The sequence below is a fragment of the Megalobrama amblycephala genome, linkage group LG19, assembly GCF_018812025.1.
Source record: "Megalobrama amblycephala isolate DHTTF-2021 linkage group LG19, ASM1881202v1, whole genome shotgun sequence".
Lineage (NCBI taxonomy): Eukaryota > Metazoa > Chordata > Actinopteri > Cypriniformes > Xenocyprididae > Megalobrama > Megalobrama amblycephala.
In genome coordinates, this window is record NC_063062.1 from 9,765,182 (window position 1) to 9,792,405 (window position 27,224).

At 35.4% G+C, this 27,224-nt stretch overlaps 1 protein-coding gene across 3 annotated transcripts; it reads left to right on the forward strand.

Annotated features, from left to right (window-relative positions):
* The first annotated feature begins 88 nt into the window (after positions 1 to 88).
* On the forward strand, positions 89 to 26,137 carry nudt4a (nudix (nucleoside diphosphate linked moiety X)-type motif 4a). 3 transcript variants are annotated; one of them, XM_048169693.1, is made up of 5 exons: positions 89 to 866; positions 11,715 to 11,825; positions 18,939 to 18,983; positions 19,173 to 19,257; positions 23,916 to 26,137. In XM_048169693.1, the coding sequence occupies exons 1-5, from the start codon at positions 639 to 641 to the stop codon at positions 24,119 to 24,121; spliced, it is 675 nt and encodes a 224-aa protein (XP_048025650.1). In that variant the 5' UTR covers positions 89 to 638; the 3' UTR covers positions 24,122 to 26,137. The 3 variants fall into 3 exon arrangements, with proteins under 3 accessions (XP_048025650.1, XP_048025649.1, XP_048025651.1); XM_048169692.1 differs by having other exon boundaries at positions 90 to 866; positions 19,170 to 19,257; XM_048169694.1 differs by lacking the exon at positions 89 to 866 and adding an exon at positions 1,377 to 2,533 and having other exon boundaries at positions 19,170 to 19,257.
* The last annotated feature ends 1,087 nt before the right edge of the window (positions 26,138 to 27,224 follow it).

The window sequence follows — 27,224 nt, forward strand, 5'->3', positions numbered from 1 at the left end:
TTCATTTTTGGGTGAACTAACCCTTTAAAAAAATACAGGTTTTGGTTCAGTGAGTTGTTGATTCAAGATCATTTCGGACGGGCTCAGTCCGTTATATAAGCTAATCTTTGTTTTGTCATGTTCAACATCGACTTAGAATAATACATAATTTGCTGTCAAGTTAACTCTTAAAATGATTCAATTAATACACGAGTACCAGCAGATGGCGCCAGTACAACATCTCACCACAGTCCCTGTTATAACGCTGCAGTCAGTGTGGCTTTTGTCTCTAGTGCTACTTCGACTCAATAACTGACATTTGTATCAAATTTATATCGATGCATCATAGATATTCAATTCAACCCACTTCAAGCGTTGGTGAATCAATTTCCCCCTTTGGCAGCTGAGATGATGTCTCATTCATATTTTCAAAAAGGGAAACGCCTATCTGTTGATGGCATCTTGGGTTTGTAACGCAGATCCTATTGCAGCTGATTTAAGGCGACTGCGCAGAGCTGAAGAGCCGCAGCAGAGGAGTGTTCACACACAGCACCAAACAGCCACCATGGTCAAGACGAGAACACCTAAACTCACAATCTCCGCTGTCAAGAGAGGAATTATGTCTTCAACATGAGGCACGTCTTGTAAATGCAAACTGTATGATCAGCCTGGAAAATCTGGGACGACTTTCAGCTCTTGGCCTGAAAGGCAGTTGCGTTGCGCGTGAGATCCAAAAACTAGGCAACCGAGAACACTTGTATTCTTGTTTTGTTCGGAGAAAACCCCACATGATGAAATTCAAGCCAAATCAGACAAGGACATATGACGGAGAGGGTTTTAAAAAACGAGCAGCATGTCTATGTTTCAAGAACGATCGGGAGGACGAGGTAAGCCTGAGAAAAGTGGTTTACATGTACTACTACTACTACTGCCCACAGAGACGTCAGAAAGAGATATTGCTACCTGTTTTCCTTGTTACTAACTAGTAGACTAGACTATATATTTTATTTTACCAGGGCTTATTTCTTAAATCAATGTAAGCCAACCTTTAGTGACTAGAATCATTTGATATTTATTTCATAACACCTCACCATAAGGTCCCATTAACCTTAGGTAGGGTAATTCATTAACTAACTAACTAACTAACTAACAATGAACAATACATTTATTTCAGTATTTATACATTTATTTCAGTATTTATACATTTTTGTTGACATTAGTTAATAACAATACAACTAGGCTATTCATTGTTAGTTCTTTTTACCTCAGGTGCATTAAATAATAACAGATGGAACTTTTGATTTTAATAATTTATTTTATTTTATTATATTTATTATATTTATTAATAATTTATTAATAATAATTTATTAATTTATGAACGATTTAGAAGTAATTTTTCATTGTTCATGTTAACTAATGTTAACAAATGGAGCTTTATTTTAACGTGTGACAACTTAAGCAGCTATCCAAGTGGTGACTAGTACTTATTCCACTGCCATTGAGTTTTATATCTGTCTATGGTCCGGATATCAACTATTACCTTCCGACTAGTATGTATAACAGATGCAGCAGTTATCTAATCCAATTTTACCAGTAACTATTTAATAGCTAGGCTACTAGTACTTATTTATAGTTACTAGTATCCAAATAGTAAGTGTTTCAGCTTTATTAGATACCTGTAGCTGTTACTAGTGCCCTTTCCCCCCCTTTTTTTTTCCTTTAAAAAAAAAAAAAAAAAATTCATTAGTTAAAGTTGTATTTTTTTTTTTTTTTATACTTGTCATATGTTGTGACCATATCGGTATCTACCGATATATATGTTCATTTCTAATGTTATTGTTATCGGCCCAATTAGAACATTTGGCTGATATATTAAAGCCAATAAATAATGGATTATTTCCTTCTCCTTCAGCTGAGACACTTCAGCAGCACACTGTTCATAATGATGGTTTTGAATTGCTTGAAATATGATTGAAATCATTTCAAAAAGGAAAATACAGTTAAGTGCAACGTGCAGTGCAGATCTGTCATATAGGCTACATAAAATTATAACGAGAACATCATAATTGTGTGCTTGAGACATGATTTTTATTGGTGAAACTTTTGTCTTTGTAATCAGGCTCTCGGCTTTCAAATATAAAGAATTATCGGTAATCGATATCGGCCAAAATTTTCATATCGGTGCATCCCTAGTGATGACTTATCAGGATGGCTATAATAGTTCAACTAAATTTTACTAGTAACATGAAAAATGAATTCTGGTGTCTATTTAAATTGTACCACAAAAACAGGAATATTATTTAATAACTAACTGAATTTGAATAGTTAAAAGTATCTAAATAATATTACAAATAAAGATAACACTTTACAATAAGCTTCCATTTGTTAACATTATTAACTCACTCACCGAGCACTAATTCATGATTCATGTCTAGAAATATATGACTGTGCATGGAGGACTGATGGCAGGTGTTATAAATGTAATCAATGAGATCAGCACACTAAAAGTCAGCAGTGAGCTTTACTCCAGAGTAACAACAGCTATCCACAACAGGTAACAACTGACCTTCTGCTTAAGACTTGACGGATCATATCTCACAGCTGTTACTCATTCTCCAGTTTAATGTTTCCATAGTTTTTGCGATTTAAGGAATTCATATGTATACTGTTTTGTGGGCCATATGAGAGAGAGAAGGGGACACAATGTTCTTAATCAGAAGGTTTGTTACCTAAACACTTTAAATGTACTGTATACACTCAAAAAATGAACTTTCACTGTTGTTAGTTTCACTCAAACCATTCTTGTTCACATTACTTAAACTCATGTAACTACATTAACTTAATTTAACTGAGTTGTTTGTATTAAAATGAGTATTGTCAGCTTTACTTAATAAATGTTTGTTCAGTCAACTTAACATTGCTGAGTGAAACGCACAAATAAATGTTGACATAACTAACAGGGCAATTGATCTGTAGTTCCCAGCATGCTTTGCAAGGGACTGCATTAGGAGAGTAAATTTAGGGATTAAAGTGTTATTTTATGTGTTTTTCAGTAAGGGGAAAGATGATGTTAGTTTATGTTAGTGTTTAATGTTCAGCTATGTTGGTCATTTAGAGGAGTTTCTGTAATGTTTCTGAATTTTGGTTACCATTATGCTGAAGAGTTGCGGCAGTGTTTAGATTGTGAGCGCTCATATACGCATGTTTATAGGATGGAATTTCTGCTCTCAATTAAATTGAGTGTGTTCAATGAGTTATGTGTATAGTGCATTTTGTAGAGCAAATAGTTAATAAGGTAAATTAAGTCAATAAATGTGTCCACCTTTCATAATAAACATAACATTATTAAATAAACTGCACATATAAATATTACGTAACAATGACAAATTCAAATAAAAAAATTCTAATTTTGTCAGCTTTACTTGAATTTCTTAAAGGTGTCCTAGAATTAAAAATTGAATTTATCTTGGCATAGTTAAATAACAAGAGTTCAGTACATGGAAATGACATACAGTGAGTCTCAAACCCCATTGTTTCCTCCTTCTTATATAAATCTCATTTGTTTAAAAGACCTCCGAAGAACAGGCGAATCTCAACATGACACCAACTGTTACGTAACAGTCGGGATCATTAATATGTACGCCCCCAATATTTGCATATGCCAGCTCATGTTCAAGCATTAGACAAGGGCAGGACGTCTGGATGTGCACAGCTGAATCATCAGACTAGGTAAGCAAGCAAGGACAACAGCAAAAAATGTCAGATGGAGCAATAATAACTGACATGATCCATGATATCTTGATATTTTTAGTGATATTTGTAAATTGTCTTTCTAAATATTTCGTTAGCATGTTGCTAATGCACTGTTAAATGTGGTTAAAGTTACCATCCTTTCTTACTGTATTCACGGAGACAAGACTGTCATTATTTTCATTTTTTAAACACTTGCAGTCTGTATAATTCATAAACACAACTTCATTCTTTATAAATCTCTCCAACAGTGTAGCATTAGCCGTTAGCCATGGACCACTATCAAACTCATTCAGAATCAAATGTAAACATCCAAATAAATACCATACTTACGCGATTAGACATGCTGCATGATGAACACTTTGTAAAGAACAATTTTGAGGGTTATATTAGCTGTGTGAACTTTGTTTATGCTGTTTAAGGCAAGCACGAGCTCCGTGGGCGGGGAGCGTGAGTATTTAAAGGGGCCGCAGTCTAAATCGGCTCATATTTAATGATGCCCCAAAATAGGCAGTTAAAAAATTAATAAAAAAACATCTATGGGGTATTTTGAGCTGAAACTTCACAGACACATTCAGGGGACACCTTAGACTTATATTACATCTTTTAAAAAGACGTTCTACGGCACCTTTAATAACTAATTACTCAATATAGTTGCGTGGAACCACTTGACACTGCTTTTTTAAGTAAATCCAACAATTAATTTGTTTTGTGATTGAATGGTAAATGTTTGACATGTACAGACAAAGACTTTTTAAAATATAATTTGTGTTCCACAAAATTGAAAGTCTCTCATTGAATCATTGAAGAGCTGTTACTATCAAATTGATCACCCACAGCATTTTGCGACCTCCTCGAAAGAAGGTTCTGCTTATACTAAAAATACTGTCTATTATGAAACGTGTCAGTCACAGTCTAGGTGTACTTGACTTCTGAGGCGAGGGCTTGACCTGATGTGGGAAGTGCACTCATAAATTACAGGAACATGCTGTTGTATACACAAATACTCCCCCATAGATGTCTTCTTTTCCTTAAATCAACTTGAACTTGTTGAACCAACCAAGTCAGTGTATTTTTAATTAAGAAGTACTAAGAGAGTTGTCTAAGTTTGATTACATAAAACATGTTGAGGCATGGGAGCCTCAGACCCTGAATGTTCCGCATTGCAACAGGACCTGGTCTCCCAGGTTTCTCCTCCATGTGATTAGCACTAAGAGAGGAGGAGGGGAGGGGGTAAGTTACACTATGTTCTAAGGCTCCAAGTGACATATCAGCAGCAATTTATAGAACCAGAATGACAGCACTCACTGTCCACTGACAGAGTCCTTTTCCCTACTTTTTTATCTGTCTCTTTATTTATTTCTCATTTATTCAAACGATTGCTGTTTAGCTCTCTCTTATCCTCATCGTTGGGAAGGATCTTACCTGTTTTTGTGTATTTCTATTCACTTCTGATAATTTTAAGTGTTGAGTACAGGAACCTTATACCGTGGACGTCAATGCATTCCTGCCGTAGTGATAGTTAGCCGAGTACAAACGACAACATGGCACACTCTCGAGAAGTGCAGCCCTTCAGCTCGTCTGCTGTTTGTGCTCTTGTCCTACAAGACCTTACAAAGACTCATAATAGGAATGAGTCGATTTCTCTTTAATCGATTCTCATTTTGATCTTTTGGTCTATGCTGTTTTCAGTTGATTAACCCTTTAAGCCTGAAGAATACTGCCGATCAGTGAACTGATCTTTACTACTAGATGCATGAATAAATATGAATGAACATCATAAGGTATGTTGAAAGATACAGTACAACTTACCGAAATCCACATCATGTCTCATGTAATCGCTCAATCCGTGTCTCAACCATGGAAATACGGCAGTAGCTTGTAAACTATATATATTAGGTAGCCTATAATATCACGTTTACCTCAGAAAAGACATTCAATGTTCATAAACTCATTAGTCAGCTAGAAAAATTGAAGGGTTAGTTTGCCCAAAAGTGAAAATTATGTCATTAATTATTTACCCTCATGTCATTCCAAACCTGTAAGACTTACGTTCATCTTTGGAACACAGATGAAGATCTTTTTAATGAAATATGAGAGCTTTCTGTCCCTCCATTGACAGCCTACACAACTACCACTTTCAAGCCGTAGTAAAGACATCATAAAAGTAATCCATGTGATGCCAATGGTTTAATCTTAACTTTATGAAAAGTGCTTTGTTTGCGCAAAAAACGACAACAACATAATTTACCACGTTATTTACACAATATAAATCTCCAAAAAGCTGTCAAATTTCATTAAAAAGATCTTCAATGCAGCAATGCTTATGTAAATATAGTGATAGCCATGATAGTGGGGTGTTAGAGGTTTGTCAGGGCATTGCTATGCATTTGCTAATATGTTCTGAGTGTTACATTTTTTTTTACATTTTCTGAAGAAAATGCAAAACAATGCAGCAATGCTTGGATGTTTCCAAGTAGTTGCTGAGGTGTTTTAATTGGCTTGCAAATCAATATCTGAAAATTAAAACAGTCTACAGTCTAAAAAATGACTAAAAAACAAAACAAATTTACACAGTAAAATACTGTTTTCCATTGAAACAGTAATTTATCGTAAGAAAAAAAAATGCATTCTGGGTAATATTATTAGTCATTTTCAAGAGAATAACCTATAGGCTACTTTCTCGAAAACGACAAATATGAACCAGAATTCATAACTCTTTCAACATGGATAATAATTAGATATGTTTCTTAAGCAACAAATCAGTAGCCTATAGAATGCTTTCTGGAGGATCATGTGACACTAAAGACTGGAGTTAAGGCCTGTTCACACCAAGAACAATAACTATAAAGATAAAAATAATGATAATTATATTTGCATCCACACCAACAAACGATAATGGTCTGTTTATTCTAAACTCACACGCTGCGGTTACAAAGTGTTTTCAAAACTTGTTTTTGTTGCGTTTACATGGCTTTAACCAGCAGATGTCCTCAGCACGCTGTTTCGAGTGAATAGCTAGTGTAATCAATCTAATCTTACAGTGAATTTAGCTGATGAAGTCTGAGTGGAATAAAAACAACGCCTAGTCTTTTTCACTGCAACTTCAAAGGATGCAAGACAATGTTGTCGAAACTAGCGCTGGATACCTGAGGTAATTTACACTGCTACTCTTACAGGTTTCTACCTCTCATTGTTGATACTTCTCACCATTTTTTCGGGTATGACCGATTGTTTTCCATATATCCATTTTCTTTAAAGTATCCTTAAAAAGGGGGTTTGACAGTGACTTGTCAAACAGTGGTGGCTTTTTCTGGACTTCTCCGCAGTGAATGCCCTTAAATTAGAATGGATTCTGATTGGTTGTCAGTGATTTATGCTGGAAAAAAAACATTCTTAAAGTGATCCCAATGATATCGTTTCTCTATATGGTTATTGTTATAGCTGTGGTGTGGACACAGTGCTATTCTTTTTTTATTTAGAATGATTTTTAGATCTCTGTCTTTATCGTTATCGTTTGTTCTTGGTGGGGCCTTAATGATGCAGAAAATTCAGCTTTGCCATCAATTTTTAAAAAATTTGGACCCCAAACTGACCCCCAAGCTACTTAGTAAATACTAAATATAATATACTGCCCTACTAAACATAGTAAGTGAAACTGCATTATTTTACTACAAATGTTTCAAACAGTCAAGCAACTACATTTGTTACACAACCTCATCACAAGTGGCACCCAGTCATTTCTTAAATAAAAAATGGTTCCAAAATTGCATTTTTGTTCCAATTTTGTATAGAAATGCCTAAAAAATTGGCAGTTGAGTCAAATAATCTCTCGAAAAAGATGTTAAAAAATGATGCAGAACATCACTTTTGGTTCATTCATCACACTGGAAAGGTCAAAAGTTGAGCGTACTGAATTGTGGGATACAGTATTCCAAACAATGTGTTTTGCAAATAATTTGCATAGTGTGCATTGAATAGTAAATACTACAGCAGTAATAAGCATGGCGTTTTATCAGTAAAACAATAGTAATCCTTTAAATAAACATGGTTTGTTGACTTTCCAATCAACACAACTCTCTTGACAGTGTGGTTAGAATATGTATTTAAATACAGAAAGAATACTGCTGATACAGTTCTTCTGAAAAATGTTTGTATTTTATGGGTGTTTGTTTGAGTTGAGCCACTGTCATTCTGTCGCCCACTTATGACTATTATTGAATGTGGTGGCTTTGCTTGTTTTTGTTTTGCATCTTGGTAAAATGCCTGAACTGTTTTTCTTTGGACGGAGTTGTCCCAAACAAAAGTAGATTTTATAACTTTAGCTTCAAATATACAAACAATTAAGTTAGCGATAAACAGTCATTTCTGGTCTACCAAGAGGACCACATTCACCTCAGGGACTTTATTTCAGTTTTTGAATTGTCAAGCTCAGCAGACTGGTTCAATAACAGTGGTGCCAGAGTTGTCATAGCAACAGTGATCCCCTTAAATGCGAACATGATACAGTGGACTGAACCTGAACAATGACCCTTAAAACAAGCCAGAATGAAACAGCACTCAGTTGCGTGCCGTACGTGACTGATTTTAAGCCGTAAGCGTTTCCTCCTTTAGCTTGTGAGCTTTACCTTTCAAACTTGCAAATGAAGTGAAAGTTTTGAAAGCGTGAATGTCTTGGTAGCCGAGTTTTGTGTTGACATGCTGTTATGCATGTGAGTTGTTTTAGCATGTCAGTAGCTCGTCTGGTACAACATAACGTTAGCAACTGGAAGGTCATGGGTTTGATTCCCTGGGAACACACATACTGTTACAATATATAGATTGAATCCACTCTAAGAAGTTTAGGGTAAAAGCATTTGCCAAATGAAATGTTTTAGATTTCAAGCAGTTGCAAACTATCTGTGAAACTTGTAAAACCTTTTATAAGCTAATCCACAAATAGGTTAACAGACTTTCCTGAAACATCAAACACGGCCTTGGCCCTGATGCCATATCGTGACTGGAAGACAGCCACTGTCTGCTGGGGTTTGCCCAAGTGAAAAGATTCGCACTCTCTTTGGTCATGTTTATGATGATCGGGCCGCACGTGTCCCTCAGACTCATGCTGGGATTTAACATGCACTTCATCTTGAGTGTCAGTGGGGCTCTGAACTGGGTCAGTATGTCAGCAGATGCTCAGGACTATGAGGGTTGGAGTAATAAAGCTAATTGGTCCTTTTATAATGGTGAAAAAATTGAGTAATTGATTGATTACAGTTGTTTGAAGTAATGTTATTCAGATGAATGTGCTGTTTTTTATAAGTCATAGAAACTGTTATCCATTTGTTGTGGCTTTCAGACAGTCCTTGATTCATTCCTTATCTGTGAAGAGAATATTTTCTTTACCCTTGATTTTTAACAGCATCAGCTGGTAGAATGTTCTATAAACAGCAGGGCTGTGCACCATTTTAAACTGTATTGAGAATGTCTTTTAAATTCCAATTCAGTTTGAATTTGAATCAGGAATATTTAAGTTAAAGGATTAGTTCACTTTTAAATAAACTTTTCCTGATAATTTACTCACCCCCATGTCATCCAAGATGTTTATGTCTTTCTTTCTTCAGTCGACTATATTAAGCGCATTTACAAATTCACACAGCTAATATAACCCTCAAATGGATTATAATTAAAATTCATCAAATGCTGTATGCATGCTTCGAATTTGATGAGTAAATATTCCATTTGGATTTAAAGTTTTCCATATAGTGAATTTGAGGCTTGAATGTGGCTAACGGCAAACGATTGAAGGTCAAAAGTTGTGTTTAGTTTCACTGCAGCTTCAAATTGTTCTACACGATCCCAGATGAGAAATAAGGGTCTTATCTAGTGAAACCATCGCTCATTTTCTAAAAAAAATTGAAAATGATATAAGTTTTAACCTTAAATGCTCATCTTGAACTAGCTCTATTCTTCTTCTTCTTCTTTATTAGAATCACTGCAGTGTAGACACTGCTAAGCGTATTACTGCCCTCCACAGGTCAAAGTTTGAACTTATTTTTATATGCAATATAGTATGGGGGCGTAACAATTAGTTCAAACTTTGACCTGTGGAGGGCAGTAATACATTTAGCAGTGTCTACACTGCTGGAATTCTAATAAAGAAGAAGAAGAAGAGAGCTAGTTCAAGATGAGCATTTAAGGTTAAAACTTATATCATTTTCAATCTTGGATGACATGGGGGTGAGTAAATTATTAGGAAAAGTTTATTTAAAAGTGAACTAATCCTTTAATTAAAACTAAAACCATAAAAAAGTTAACTGAAATAAAATAAAATAAAATATAATACAAAAATTCAACATTTTATTTCAGCTAGTTGCCCAAGCAACATTATATAGCTTAACTTGATTATGTACAAAAACTGAAATAAAAAGTAATAACTATTTAGACATATTAAAAATAAATATTTAAAATATATATTAAAAAATATTGTGTAAGTATAAAATTTTAAATATGTACAAAAACGCATCGCTTTTTACAAAAACGCATCGCTTTGCTTCAGAAGGCCTTTATTAACCCCCTGAAGCCGTGTGGATATCTTTTATGATGAATGGAAGAACTTTTTTGGAATTCAAAATCACCATTCACTACCATTATAAACCTTGGAGGAGCAAAGATATTTTTTAAAACGTCTGTCATGTTCGTCTGTGTTGGTCATATACACCTATAGGATGGCTTGAGTGTGAGTAAATCATGGGATAATTTAATAATTTTTGGGTGAACTATCCCTTTAATTTCCCAGAATGCTCTAAGTTACTCAAACGTAATATATAATAAAAAAAGATCAAGATTCTTGATCTGATGGCTAATATGTCTAAAAGTCTACGTATCAGGGAATACATTCTACCTGTCAGCCATAATTATTCAAAATTTGAGTTGATTTGGTCAGATTCATGTAAATATCTTTGCTGTTTTATGGTGTTAGTCAAAAGGTTTGCTTTATCTTTGTGAGTTATTTTTATTTATTTATTATATCACTTTATATAAAGAGTTGAATGAAAATAGCTTTCATAGCTATCAGTTGGTGGGGAATTTTGCCTGACATATCACATAGCCAAATATTGACTGCAATGCTTCCTGGAATGAAAGTGCACTAAATTGCTAAAAATAAAGGTGAACAACTTTAACTCTAATTACCAAGCTGTATTTTTATCCTTGAACAACTACTGTAACTGCATTAGTGGGCATATTGATTCTTAGGTTTTCCCAATCTAGGGCTATGACTGAACCGTTTGATCCTTCTGGAGCAATGTTAATGCAGAACCTCTGAGATTTCTCCATCGCTCAAGATCACCTGGTCCAGCCGCAGCTGTTTTTGCTCCCACACCTCATAGCCCAAAGCAGAGCTTGACTCTCAGCACACAGAATCTGTCGCTATGGCTGAGGCAGCTGCTGTTGGTAGTTTATTTATAAGAAGTGATTCCACAGATATACGATTGCCTTCTAGAAGAGTGGTGGAGAGTGATGGCATTGAGTGAGATTAATGCACTGAAATCGCAGTAGCTCATTATGGAAGCATAAATGCAATTGTTATATATACATTTTTTTTTTTTAGTAAAAGACAGTGATCAAACTTTGGGAAATATATATTTTTTGGCCATACAATGAAAGGCAATGGGTTCCAATGTTTTTTTTGAAACCCATTAACATTCATTGCATGGACAAAAACAGTCAAAATATTAACAAAGAATCTTATACAGGTTTGGAACAACATGAACTATCACTCTTAATGAAATTAAATGAATTGCTCCAGTACATGTTGAGGTGAATATTTCTCCTAGAGTGCAAGGAAGTTTATCAGATGGATGGTATTTTTGGTACTGATAGCACTGTGAGCAGTGTCAGGTTAGGCCTAGTTATGCAATCAAGATGTTCTGGCAAAGTGTTGATGAGCATTTGGATTTGGACTAGCTGACTAAGCTCTGTTTGTGAATGTGTGTGTGTGGCAGGTTTTGCTCGTTAGCAGCAGTCGACACCCAGATCAATGGATCGTTCCAGGAGGAGGGATGGAGCCAGAAGAGGAGCCTGGAGGAGCTGCGGTTCGAGAGGTCTATGAGGAGGTGAGCTCTGTCCTCGAGGTTTCTACCCCAGGGGTTCTCAACTCTGGCCCTCAAGGTCCACTTTCCTGCAGAGTTTAGCTCCAGCTAATCAAGGTCTTTAGGATTACTAGACAGTTTTGCTGCGTTCATGCCAAGTCGTAAATACCGTAATTTCGAGATCACAACACGTGATGTTCTTGGAGTTGTTCACGTCCTTGAACTGGGTATTATGCATTTCTATGGCAACACTATCAACATCTAAATGAATCTGCAGTCATGTGATATTATCAGTTTACAAGTTGTAATTAAAAGTTCTACGAGGACGTGAACGCTTTTTACAAGTGTCAGTCTTGTAATTACGTCATGGTGTGAACTAGGGATGCACTGATACTGTGCTCATGTACTTGTACTCATTGAAATGCTCCAATACCAGCAACTGATACCATGCAGTGTGTACAGTACAGTGCTTGTGACAAAGAAACACAGACAACAGAGTAAACTGAGAGCAGAATGGATAGCAAAGAAGGTAAAATGAGGCACATACTACTAACTAAAACTGACGGTAAAACCAAAGAGTGCTCGCACTTCTGTTGCATGATTTTGATTGCTGATTGCTCACTCAGCACACATGCATCATTTGGATTTAGGGCTGGGCGATATATCGCATGCGATTCTCACGCGCATTTCGTCAGTAATCGCATTTCTCACGCGCTTTACTGACGAAATGCGCGTGAGAATCGCATGCGATATATCGCCCAGCCCTATTTGGATTAAAACTAAATTGTATAAGTAAGTGAAAACTTTCCTACATTATTACAGGACAAGAAGTTTACTGTGCGCAAACATCTCAGACCGCTTTTGAATACTGCATTGAATTCTCTTTCACGTCTTCTTGCGCATGAACTGACGAATTCACACAAAATTATGTAAAAACGGCCATCTTTGTGAGTATTCTAGTAAACATATTTGGTTATGTATTAAATCAACTTAAACAGTTGAGAAATAAAACACGTGTAACAGTATATTGGATCCGTGCATTCGGTCTTAAGGGACAGCAGCTTAATAAACCTGCTGCTGTGTTTTTAACATTAATCAAACAACAAAGGACAAAGAAATCACTCACTGCTCTTGACTGAACGACTTTTTTAACTTTAAAAAAGATTAATCTATATTTAATTTAGTGACTATGCAGTGTTATTTTACATTTGATTACTTTATTTAAATTCTGTACCTGAAAAGCACTGTTTATTTCATTTGTATCTTTGTTCTATTGTATTTATTTGTGCTTTTTTTTTTATAATATTTGTTCTTATTTTATTACTGACTGTTTATTTGTCTTTAATAATGTTTTAAATTTACATTAATTACGCTAGTAGTTTTTGCTGTAGTATCAAAATTGTATTAGAGAGTTGTGATATTTCACTGACCCATCCAGGCCAGTAGAAAAAAATATTTACAAAAAAACATTTGCATTGATCCCTGCTGAAGCAGCTCTAAATATGTGCTATGCTATTAAATGAAAGATAAAATATGATAGAGCAATAGAATGAACAGTAATAGTAATAGAGGCGTGTACAATACATTTTAACAGGCATAATTAAGCATGAAAATAACTGAAGGAAATATATATTTGCTAAACAAATTGCATGTAAATCCTCTATTTCATATTCTTTTGGTTTCTCTACCTAATAATATATTTTAAAATTTCAAATGCAGTGAAATACAGCTATCGGTATCGGCGAGTACCAAAAATGAAAGTATCGATTGTCTGCCTTGCCCTCGTTCTGAAAAAAGTGGTATTGGTGCATCCCTAGTGTGAACGCAAATTTTATGATGTTTCCCAATTTTAAGTAAGCAGAACTATCAAGTTTTGAATTTGTAGTACTCATGCATGTTAATTGCTCCTAACTTAAAGTACTGAGTTAGCTAACTCATACATTTTAATTGCAATTAACATAAAATATTTAGTTAATTATTCTTGCAAGTCAAATGAGTTATTTACTTTCACTGTAAACCCTAAAAAAATACAAAAAATGCCAACTTGCTAATTCTCTAACATGTTAACAATAGCATGGTGTAGCACTTACTGAATGAGTACAGCAACTTAAAACATGTAACTTACCTGCTCTCATACCAAGCAGCATTCACCACTTGTCGCCATGATGGATAATTCTCCAAAAACCCACATTAACAGAAACTCTTCTAAATTAGCAAAACATTAATCACTACTAAATCTCTCTTACCATTAATCTTGCACAAAAAAAAACCCATTATATAACACTTAATCTTAGCATTTACTCTCCCTTTCGAGTGCCATGGGCAAAGCATGCTGGGAAATAGAAATCCCAGTCCAGTTTCAGTTAAACTTAAGTTAGTCTAAATTAAAAGAAATGAGTTCATACAACTCAAAACAATGAAGCAGTTCAGTTTACTTGAAATATGTCAGTGCTTTGAACTCGAAAGTTCTAAATACTCATAGCAGTTAATTTAACTGAACTATTTGTTTCAATTTAAGTTTGTCCTACTCAAACCAATTAAGTATTTTGAGCATTAGGGTTTACAGTGCATAGTTATATATTTTGTTGTGGTTTTGGATGAGTTTAATGAATTACCACGTAAAGGTCTGATGGAGACAATGTTAAGATCAGATAACCACCTTCCATAAATAATTTAATCATAAATCCACCTATACTACCATTCAAAAGTTTGGGGACTCTTTTTATTATTATTTTTTTTTTTTTAAGAAATTAATACTTTTATTCAGGAAGGGCACATTAATTTGATCAAAAGTGACAGTAAAAACTTTTATAATATTAGAAAATATTTCAAATAAATGCAGTTCTTTTGAACTTTATATTTATCAAAGAATCCTTTAAAAATGTATCATGATTTCCACAAACATTTCAAGCAGCACAGCTGTTTTCAACATTGATAATAAGAAATGTTTCTTAAACACCAAATCATTGTATTAGAATGATTTCTGAAGGATCATGTGACACTGAAGACTGGAGTAATGATGCTGAAAACTCAGCTTTGCCATCACAGGAAAAAAATCTTTTTAAAATGCATCAAAATCAAAAGCAATTATTTTAAATTGTAGTGTTTATTCACAGTATTTCTGTTTTTACTGTATTTTTGATCATATAAGTGCAGCCTTGGTGAGCATAAGAGACTAGCCTAGCTTTTGAACTGTAGTGTATATTTTTAAATGAAACATGCAAGTTAGAAAGTAATAATGTTTAATTTAACATGAAAACAATCATAAATATGAGGAGTATTTAAATTCCCATCTGTATTTTTTACAACCTTAAATGTTTCAGTTATTTAGCAGGACTTATCAGTTGATCTCTGTGTTATGTATTTATTAGAGTAAAATAAAATCTTGTCTTATCTTTACTGGTTTACTGAAGGGGGTTGCATCATCAGGTGGTCTGTTGGGTAATGGTTGTCCCTCAGGCTTTTGAGGGTCTGTCGGTAGGTCCAAGGTCCTAAATGAGGCCTGACTATACTGTAGTGCTATGTTTACAGCACCAGCATAGAGATCTTGCTCATATTTAGGTGAGAGTTATGGTTTGCAGCTGTCTCATATCTTGTCACCAAGATTTTTTTTTTGCTTTACACCATGCATACTGCTTATTGCATACTTAGCAGTATATACTATATGCTGCATACTATTTTTAAAAATGTAACACAGTACAGTAAGTTCTGTTCAACCAGTAATGATCTTGTGAATTCAATTTTTAATCCAGTTGTGGAAAAATGTCTTAAACTTAGTTAAAAAATGTCTCAAGAAAAAAATATTACATAATATTGCAGGGATAGTACAACCAATAACTAAAGTTGTTCCAAAACTTTCTTTCTTCTGTGGAACTTAAAAGGAGATATTTTGAAAAAAGTATTTTAAGCTCACATCTTTGTTTAATTTTTTTTAAAATGTGTTTTATGCAGTTAAATTATCCATTAAAATGTCTGTTAAACTCTCTCATTCACTCTGCATTCCATTCAGTTTTTGCCCACACCTTTGACTCAGCTGTTATAGATTTCAGTATGAGAGCTATGGTCATGTGATACCACCACCACTATATAGGTTCCTCAATCATCATTCACAATCTGTACATCAGCACGTTTTCTGTCATCTTCAATTTAAGAGGCTTCGCTAAATGAATCTTTTCATGTCTATCTCAGCTAATGGTTATGCGATTCGTTTCAAGGATGGGCTGTGTCATGACATTGAAGGGCCATCGTAGAGGTTGCCAAGAGGGTAATTTGTTGACAGCTGTGAAGCATTACAGCGACATTTAGAAACCGTGTCCTGTTACCGTTGGCCTCGTCCGTCTGAAATGTACATGTCCCTAAGGTTCAAGAGTCACGGTGTTTGGACTCTTGCGGTTGCCCAATTTGAATGCAGCTTAATTACAGTACCCAAAAGTATGAAATTAGTTATGGTACCCTAAACGAATAATGACATTTACAACAGGGCTGGACACACTATTTTGTTGTATAACAAAATTAATCAGCCGGCTTTAGATGTTTTCTTCAATAACATGTTGAATTCGATTCAATAATTTCAAATCGAATGAATGAGTTTTTCACCTGACTGAAGCATAATTGCATAACACTGAGAAAAAAAAAGAAAAAAAACTGCACAACTAAGCCATATTTGGCCTATTTTTTCCATTTTATCCTTCATTCACAAGACTTTATTTTGTACTTCGAGGGATTTATTTGTTACATAATGGTTTAAAAGGTGTAACTCAAGCCATTCGAGTGTTAGGGAGACCCTGGAGGAGACCATAAACCTGTCTGTGAATTACAGCATGCTGCTGGCTATGGCAACACTCATGGGACCAAAACTGCTACCCCCAGGGGCTTTGCCAGGGATGGGATGTCCCAAAGCTCTTGCGACACATGTCGTTTTTATAACAGGCCTCTTGTAGGGAGGAACCCTGCATTTATAAAAGAATGTATTTAATGGAAACTCAAAGCATTATAGGTCCTCTTTAACATATATTTTTACATTTTCAACTCTTTAGTGTGTAATGTTGCTGTTTGCACATTAAAAAAGGTCTGCAAAGTTACATAGCACAAAGTCCGCTCCAATGGGAGTTATTCTCTATATCATTAAGCACTGTTTCTGAACTCACTGAAACCCAAAATGGCTGAACACTAAGATTTTAATTGTCTTAACCACAGGTTATTGGTCAGGAAATTAGCCAAATTTAAGCAAATGCACTACTTAAAAAGCCATTGCTGTCTCAGAAGAACATCAAAGAGAGAATTAAGTTTTTGTCAGAATACGGGAAGTTGTGTGTGGATTGATGAATCGCAATGAAACAGTTGCAATGGTGAGTGGTGTCTTTGAAAATCTGCTGAGAAATATAATAATATATGCATCTCTACCACAGTGAAGCATGGAGGAAGAGGTGTCATTGTGTGGGCAGCCTTTTTAGCTGCTGGTATTGGTGAGCTGTTTCAATGTGAAAAGTAATTTAATGCTTTGGAGTACAGGAGAATATTGCAGAATGGCTTGCTTCCCACAAATGAAAAGTTATCTAAAGAGGAATGATCAGATGTTATTTTTCAACAAGACCATGCACTTGCCCAAATTGCAAAGACAACCAAGAAGTGGCTTGAGGAAAAAGTCTCCTTAGACTCATGTTTTGGCCTGTTTAGAGTCCAGATTTGAACCCTATAGTGAATATTTGGTCTCGCATTAAACTCGAACGAACTGGGAGACGTTTTTCAACTACTCATGAACTTTTTCAAGCCATTAACATTGAGTGGACCAACACTGATTGTTCTTCCTGTAGAAAGCTGTCTGGAAGTTGAGGAACGCTATTCCATGTTTTAGCCACAGTATTTGTGCAATTCATGCTAATTTCCAGTGTTTTGTGATTAAAATGGTTAGAACCATTAAAAGACCATTTTTGGCTTGGCCCATTGTTTTTGCCTAGGACTGTAGTCTTTCAGTTTTCTTCCGGGAATGTACACGCCACAACATCCCACATTGAAATATTTCCTGCCCAAGGCATATGCAAAAAAAGTCCTGGTTGAGTTGTGTTCGTAGTGTTGAAACTTGGTTATGGTAAGGGATGTGACATTTCCGAAACACGCTCAAAACGGTTGACCAATCACAACACACTGGTTCAGACAACTAAGGGGCTTCATGGAGACCAGAACTAAACGGTGCATTACTGACAGGCTGGAAAGATAGGTGCTGCAACAATGTAAAATATGTGAAAAATAAGGTGTTTTTTGAACATTCAAGCAGGAAAACCTATTCTAATAGACCCCAAAACAAAATCAAGACTTTGTAAACTGGCATAATAGGTCCTCTTTAAATGAATGTTGCCAGGCCAAAACTCTGGATGGGGCATAAAAATGACATTTGACCTCATTAAATGTTTAAATTTGGTCCTTTTCCAGCTATGACAGAAAGAAAGTTGCTGTTTGTTTTCAGGGTTTGTCTAGGGCCATGCACATGTCATGTGACCGTGTCAGATGAGGATACAAAGAGATGACAGAAATGCGCTCAGGGCATTTTAAACAGACAAATCTCTCATAGTCCCTGAAATCGCCCCCTGTTGTTTGTCAGTTCCGATCGTGAGCCGTCGTATCAACCCAATTTGCAGGGTGAGCTCGGGCTGGTTGGGGCATTTTGCAGTGTCTGAATGAAGACATGATGTTCCCTTGTGAGCATTATGTTGTCCGGGAATCTCCTGTGTTATGGAAACACGCAGCTCAGGTCTCCCGGTTCAGTGAGCCGGGGCTAATGTTTTGGCCTGATGTGTCGTGTCAGCTGGTACGGTTCCAGAAATTTGGTGTGTTCATCTTCATGTTAAGCCGCTGTTAACACTGTTAGAATCTTGCTGCAGCTTATGTCATAGCTGAAGTCATTTCCTTTTTAAAGTGCCATAATCTGCACAATAAAGCATCATAGCCCCAGGTATATATTTGATTTGTTATGGGACCTGTTGGAGTGTTTTTAGTTATTTCTATTATCAGTTTTTTGAGGCCTTTATGTATGATTTTCAGTTTGAGGCCATAACCATGTTTAAAACCGAAAAGGCTTGTGAATTGGGACAGAAGTGAGTCTCTCTAATGCTTTTTCCATGTGTATTCCTGCTTAAACAGGCTGGTGTGAGGGGCACCCTTGGCAGGCTTCTGGGGGTGTTTGAGGTAAGACTGCCAAACTGCCTTGTATAAAATAAGACGCTACAATTAGCATGTCACTGATACTTTAATAAACAAGGCTTTATTTCATAAACATTCAAGTATCTTATCTTCACACCTACTCATTGCACTTTTTCATATGTTTCCCACATTGTGTAGCCATGTGATAACTTTGTTTCTCATTCTGTACAGCAGAACCAGGACAGCAAGCATCGGACATATGTGTATGTGCTTACTGTTACAGAGACACTGGAAGACTGGGAGGACTCGGTCAATATTGGTGAGTTGGTGTAATGCTTAAGACTGTCTTCTTTGTGTAAACGATTCAGATTAATTCAGTAACTGCTCCAAGTGATTCATAATTGTTTTTGGTTCACTGAAATGAACTGACTCAAAAGAGTCATTCACTTGTGAATCAGATCACACTGGTTGTGTTGTATGATTTTGATTTTCTTTTGATTAGATTTACTTTTTTAATGAAATTAATATTTCTATTCAGCAAGGATGCATTAAGTTGATCAAAAGTGACAGTAAAGACATTTATAATGTTGCACTTTCTATTCATCAAAGAATCCTGTGAAAAAAATGTAACACATTTCCACAAAAATATCAAGCAGCACAATGTTTACAGCATTGATAATGACAAAAAAAAATTTCTTGAGCTCCAAATCAGCATATTAGAATTATTTCTGAAGGATCATGTGACATTGAAGACTGGAGTAATGCTGAAATTTCAGCTTTGCCATCACAGGAATAATTTACATTTTTTATATATATATATATATATATATATATATATATATATATATATATATATATATATATAATATATATATATGTATGTGTGTGTATATATACTGTTTTATTATTTTTATATATTTATTAATTTATGTTTTATTATATAAATAAATAAATAAATAATAAAACAGTTATTTTAAATTGTAATAATATTTTACATTATTGCAGTTTTCACTGTATTTTTGATCAAATAACTGCAGCCTTGGTGAGCCTAAGAGACTTCTTTCAAAAACATTTAGACATCTTAAACATCCCAAACTATAAGGTAAACTGTTATTTTAAAAGGTTAAAAAAGGTTTACTCACTCTTGATTGACTTTATTTTGTGGAACACAAAAGAAGTAATATTGCAGAATTTCTAGAGAACTTTCCATCATAATGATGACTAAGGGGCCTTTTACACAACACCATTTTCAACTAAAAAAACGTAAAACCGTTTCATTTTTTGGCCATTCGTTTACCCAACAATGGCATTTTGGGGGCCTGAAAACAAAAACTTATGAAAACGTTTCAAAGTGCAAGTTTTTGAATACGATACCGTTAACACATCTGTGTAAACTACAAAAATGCAAATTTGTGAAAACTGCGACGTCATGCGCATGCATGTTACGTGTTCAGTTTATAGGTATGTAGTGTTTCTTTACAAATTGACATCGCCACCTACTGGCCTGGCATGTGTAATACAGCGTTTTTAGTCGTTTTCACAGATCTGTGTGAACAGGGATTGTTTTGACAATGACATCTGTACACGAAAAATGCAATGGAAAAACTTTTCCATTTTTAGTTCATCATTGATATGTAAACGTACCCTTAGGCTGTTAAAAAAAAATTGCATAAAAGTTGTCTGACTTGTGTGTTACATTACAGTTCTTCTGAAGCCATTTGATAAAGTTGTTCACTAAAAATCCTGCTCTCTGCTATAGTTCTCAAATCTAATGAAAGATGCATCTGCAAGTATGACATCCATTATGAGACACAGTTTTCTTCAAACAAAGCTATCATATGGCTTCAGAAGACTTGAAATATAGCAGCACACAGGTCTATGGAAATTGGGTCCTCCAGAGAAGTTCACCTATAACAAAGTGACCTCTTCCCAAGTCTGCAGCAAATCAATAGTTGGGACTTTATTTGTCTGCAAACAGCTTAGTCTGCTAACAGGACAGAATTTAAATCGTTTTAGACAAGCTTATCATAACCAGCTAATTTCTTTTCATAAGACACAACTGCTGATCTGTAAGCAGCTGCAAATATGGGGATTTATGTAACCATTTTCCAAAGCTATTACAGCTATGGAGCAGGCATGTGGATTAGCTGCTTAAAACCTTCTACTTACTGAATTTTTGTTGTCAGGAAGGATACACAATAATAACATTTTCCCACAGACAGCGCAATTCAAAACTTGCACTATTTGTAGATGGTGAGGAAAGAAAAAAACAGGTAATCCTTCACTCCCAGCAGCCGTATAAATAGACCGAAGTTTGTTCACAGGGAGGCGTGCTGTTAGCAGGGGCACAGTTGTTTTCCAGTTAGCGTCACTACACTCCCCTATCGCTGGCCTCGCTCTGCCTGTACCATAGTTTCAGCTGCCAAATAGGGCATCATAACCTCAATACACAGAGGAAACGAGTTTACTTGACACAGAGCTGACTAGATTGCAAAGAAAAGGTCAATAGTCCGGTTGTCAAAGTAATGACCTTTAACCTTCCTGCATATATGACATATTTAAAAATGCTTAAGGTGAATGTTTAAGTTTCAGCACTTTGTGAGAGACAGTTTTGAGGACTATAAATACAGTGGAATGTTTGTCAGTCAGATGGTTGGGCAGCCAAATGTCTGACAAGTTCACTGTGAAGTTGACCTTTTGTACTGTATTTAAATAAAGCTGTGCATTTTTAAAACTGAGCAGCAAGTCTTCAAACTGTCTAGATCTTTAAACCACATCTGTCTCCTTAATGATGATTCTGATCTTTGAATAAACTTAATACAGGAGAAAATGTTGTTTGCTGGTTTTGCCACATTAGGGCTGCGCGATTTATCGCACGGTACGAAAAATAGCATTGAAATCGCGCTGAAACGCTTGTAATGTACATTTGAAAAAGCAACACGCATCAAACATCTTTACAGACATGAGAAGCATTTATTAACATCTTGTCCAACAAAAGACAACATTTAATAACATGTTTTTATTCCAAACTCACTTCATAATGACATTCGCGTCCTTCTGTGAGATGATGTGGCTTCTTACACAGAATAAGGCAGCTGTGTGTTTATTAGTCAATCAAAACGTTTCAATCTTCTGTTCATTCAGCTACAGCGATAGTATAATGCCTATATGGATTTCCTGGAATGATGTGTGTTATCTACTTCTACGGCAGGGCATATTTGGAGTTTCTGCGCAAAAGCGCCCTCTGGCTTTCAGATGGAGAAGCATTTATTACTGATCACAGAGCTGTACAGCACTGACAAGCTGCGCATAAAATAATCACAGCCTTTGCCAAATTGCGTGCCATTTAATCACGATAAATCGTGCAGAAACATACTGGATAAATAACTTTCTTAAAGGTGATGGAGAGGATTTTTTTCGTCGACTGAGAATCCAAAGACTGTTACTGAGGTTTTTAAAATGAGCGCATGCGTAAGAACAACCCCCCTCCTTCACAGCTCATTTCAAAGGAACGCCTCCCAAAACTCGTGCACGAGTATTGGAACACGAGTGTTTACCACCGGCATTCGCTGTGTCATGTTTTTTGGATTCATTATGTCGGACTCACCACAGGTAACTCATAATCTGCAGTTGTTATTCCTGTCTCCTGACAAAAACATTGCATGCAGCGCCTGTGGAGTGTGGAAAGTTACTGGACCTGGAAATCCTTATCGTTCCATGTACTGGACTGTATAAAGAAGATTCATTCGATTTACAGTAGAACTAAGTAACTTTTTTTACCTTCATAAATCGTTTTCTAAGTCCTTACGATGGTTAATTGACTTGTAGTGGTGTGTTTGAGGCGAGCACTAACCCCCTCTGGCACGTCTACGCCAGAAAACAGCACTTGCAAGTTGAGCTGCATCGACCCAGCACAATCTCGCCTCATGTTCACGTTCATGCGAGAGTGACAAAATGCTTTATGGTAATTCAAAAACAATGTATATATTATGAGTTTATAAGACAATTTCGAAAAATTACCCACCTCCATCGAGTGTACTGTATTTGCAAATTACCCACCTCCTCTTTCTTGTACTGTATTTGCAAAACTACTGTGCTGGTGAGCGTTGTAGTCCAGAGCTGCGCTTGGGAAGGAACCTGTAGGGGGAGCTTCGCAAATCTTACTGAGTTCCGCTTTAAAAAAAATTTGATATATCTGTTGCCTCCCTTTCCCCTATTTGCTCTTGTTGAATGACAAACTATATATTTGCGCTATATGTTTTGGTGTGTGTTTTTAATGTTTGAATATTTACCGAGCTAACAGGGAATGTTCTCCACTTTGGCTAACGTTCTGGCAAAGTTTTTTAAAAGTTATGAGCAAACATTCTTCCAGTAATGTTAATAGAACATTTATTCAGAGTTATTTGGTCTTTAATTATGTTTTCAAAATATTAGCACAAATATGTTATTTGTACGTTGTTCATGAAACTTTTTTTCTGAAACATTTTAGTTGGATAATGTTGGATATTTGTGTAGTTTTTTTAAATGTTACTACTTGTTTCTGAATGTTTAGAGAACATATAGAACTAACGTTCCCATAACGTTCCTAGTTTTTAAAATGTTTAAAAAAACTGGTAGTTTTGAACATTCAGAAAATCGCACCATTGGTTCTCGAGTCCTAGTATCGTTTTCATAACTTAATGGGAACGTTATTTTTGTTAGCTGGGTAATGGCATTATGTCAGAAGTAAATGTAGCTTTTGTGAGTACAAAATTTATTTACGATCACCTCAGGCAATTGACAAAATTGTGGAGGGGGACAAAATTTCTCAGGAGGACGCAAAACATTTGCAAGCATTGACATCATTTTTCCTCCCATCTCATATTTTTTTCCCTCCAACATGTCCCTTTAGGGGCTCTGTAGACTACTGTAGTTTATGCTTTTAAATATTTCGTATTGGCTTCAGTGTTGAAAAAAGCTCTGAAATATGTTTTGCAGGTCGGAAGCGGAAATGGTTCAAGATCGACGAGGCGATCCGGGTGCTACAGTGCCACAAACCAGTCCATGCAGAGTATCTCCGCAAACTCACTCCTCGCTGCGGCCCCACAAACGGCAATGCTCAGGAGCCGGCGAACACGGATGACAACGCCCCCCTCCGCCAGACAGCCTCACAGGACTGTGGACTGGCCCATTTGCACAGATAGAACTGCCACCAGAGGGCAACGATGCAAGGGAAACTATCCTTGGACTGGAAAAGACAGTTTTGCATGTATAATTTCAATGTTTACTATTTGAAACTTTTTTTAAGTGTAGAAACCAAAGGCTTGTCGTGAAATGCCTGCAAGTTTCCGGGTCAATAAGAACAAGGAGAGCTATTTTGATAATTTTTCATTTGTCAACGTGCATTTCAAGCCAAATAAGGTAAAGTTATTTGAAGAAGCGTGACGTCAAGTATTAAGCGCAGATTAATGGAGACGCGTGCCGTGATGGACATTTTAGAAATATTATTTTAGGTGGAGGAAGACAATGATGGATGTGAAATGGTTTGATTGTTGTTAAGAAAGGATAACTGGAATGGGCCTTTTGAAATGCTGTCTATTTATGTCTAATAGATAACTAGGCATATTTGTTAGGTATTGGTTAAAATTCTTGATAAAGTACCAAATAGGGGGAAAAAAAATTATAATAATGAATTATAGAATACGTAAATAGTCTAAAAGAGGATTTGGGCTACTTTTGATTATATTATATGCCTTCATCACAGATATCTACCTGTAATATAGGTTTAACATGCTGTGAAGTTGAAGGTCTTTTCACAGTTTGGTCTTAAATGTGAATTTGCCACATTAAGCGGTACAATCTGATTACCTTTCTTTCTCTTTGCACATAAAGGTTTAATTTTCCATCTCCTGTAATTACTTCTGAGCCACTGTCTCTTTAAGACATAATGGCATAAAATGTGAGCAAAAAAAATGCATCTGGTATCATTGGTCCATGAAAGACAATGTAATGTTATGCTGTTTATACTGCCTGAAGCGATATTCTGAATATTTCAGAAAAAAAAAAGGCAAAACACCTAATGTAAACCCTAATATATCTTGTCAAACCAGTGTTTTCTAAGGTCCGCAGAAATGCAATATACATGTATTTTGATTATAGTAATAATTCATACATCAATAACTCAATCTTGGAAATAGCTAAGGAGGAATTTTATTTAATTGTGCATATGTTTTTCCTTTGGGGCCTTTATGTTCTTCCTTTATGTTTTTTTTTTTTTTTTTTTTTTGTCAGTGGAATTTTTATGCAGAATTCACTGAACTGGATGGAATATGTGGCCAAACTGTTTTATTAAGACTGTAAATGGTAAACAAGCATACTTATCTTTCTTCAGAGGGAAGATTGCATGTTAGGTTGTAAATATGTTTTAATATTAAAAATGTCAGCTTCTGCCTAAGTAGTTTATTTAGTATTTTGAGTCCCACAGATTGTTTTAGACATTTAAAGTTAAATTATTGCACTGCAAAAAACACAGGCACCTCAGCTCTTTACCTGTTTATCAGTGAGGCTCAATAAACACTGTTTAATATGTAAAAGATTACGGTGTTAAAATGTCCACAATGTGATTGTGATTTGACAGAAATTATTATTATTTTTTTTTTTTTTTTTTTGCCTGTCTTTGGAAATCAGAAATACCTTGAAAACTTTCAAACAAAATAAACTCATCTCTGTGTTCCAAACCCATGATGAACTCTGCAAAAAACATCCAGTTGGGATGTTAAATGTGATTTGTAATCGCTTATCTGTATGTATATGCATATACACAAACATGTCTAAAAGAGGAATTTGGCAGGATAACATGTAATCAGGTAAGGACTTTGTGGTAAGTCCTCTATTGGAGGCATTTAGGTGAATGCAGGTAAAGCGGGCCATTTAAGCTTGATTGTGCTGTGCTCAATGGGTTTAAACTTTCAAAGCAACACTATTTCTTTAAATGATAAAATAATTTTGGTTGATACAATATGACAGTAGGGGGGCGTGGCCACAGTTCAATGGAGGACTCCCTCAAGGTGAAAGGTAGAAAAACCTTTAACAAGATTTTCATTTCTAACTTATAAAGTTGCTCACTGAATGTAAACAAATATTATTGCGACAGTTCCCACTTTGTTTGTTTGCTACAGTTAATGAGGAATAAAATGAAAAGAATAAAATGTTTAAAAATGTGTTAGTTTTCTTGTAAGGTGCAAATATTGCTGGCCTGGGATTCAGGTAAAGTGGGTGACCTTTAACCTTCAGTAATTATACTCAAAATCGTTAAATAAATTGACATTCACTGGTTATTTTATAGGTGACATGTATAATCTACTTTTTTAGAAAATAGAAATGAGTGGAAAGTCAGGAAATTCAAGTTAGAGATGGAAAAAAGGGAAGGCAAGGCATGAAGTTCAATCTGTGGAGTTGAGAGGAGTAAAATTGATGCAGCGTATAAAACCTTGTTCTGGATATTCAGATTTCATCAAATTTAATGTCAACACAACATGATCTATCAGTTGGTTTGAATTTTGCAAAAGCCCTATAAGCTATAAGTTTTTGGGTTTGTTATGTTGAATATGATTGTTTGATAATGTGTTTATAAATTGTGTGTTTTTAATTAATATACAGGATAAATCAGGGCTGGCCCACTTTACCTGACAAGAAATTTGTCTGGAGTGCTTGATCTGAAATGATTTATTGGTATATACCTTGCAAATAACATATTATATGAACTGTATTCAAATTGAAATATTATAGACGGACCTTAAAGTTAACAAAAGTAATAAAGAAAAGAAATCACGTTTAACAAAAAGTGGCACTTTGCATTCATCCTAGCTAAAAGAGCTTATTATGAGGTTGCAAAAACACAGCAAGTATGTTTGCATTCTATTTGAAAACCACAGGCTATTTTTCTGGATTTTTCCTTTTTTTTTTTCTCTCGATACTAAACATCTGTATCGTTCCTAAAATCTGTTGGGGAAAAAAAACTGACTAAGCTTTGGTGGTCTTAGCTGTTTTCCCTTCTCGACCAGCTAATAAAACAACTTTAGGCTGGTTCAAGTCAAGATGCATTTTTTAATTTTTTAGCAGGGAAATTTCAGTGTGAAAAATAATTTTCTCACTCATATATACTTCTGTGGGCAAAAGAACATGAAGTAGTTTGGGAATGCCCCAACAAAATGCATCAATGGAGAACAGCTGACTTTCTCTCTTTTTTATTAGAACAAAGTATACAAAAATGTACACATTTACACACAAAAATGCACATAACGTGAA

What these genes read in the sequence shown, in the direction of transcription:
- nudt4a (XM_048169692.1), top strand. Translation starts at nt 639, where the DNA reads ATGATCAGCCTGGAAAATCTGGGACGACTTTCAGCTCTTGGCCTGAAA. An exon ending in AGAACGATCGGGAGGACGAG is followed by an intron (nt 867 to 11,714) that starts GTAAGCCTGAGA and finishes TGTGTGTGGCAG; the next exon opens with GTTTTGCTCGTTAGCAGCAG. An exon ending in GGCTTCTGGGGGTGTTTGAG is followed by an intron (nt 18,984 to 19,169) that starts GTAAGACTGCCA and finishes CATTCTGTACAG; the next exon opens with CAGAACCAGGACAGCAAGCA.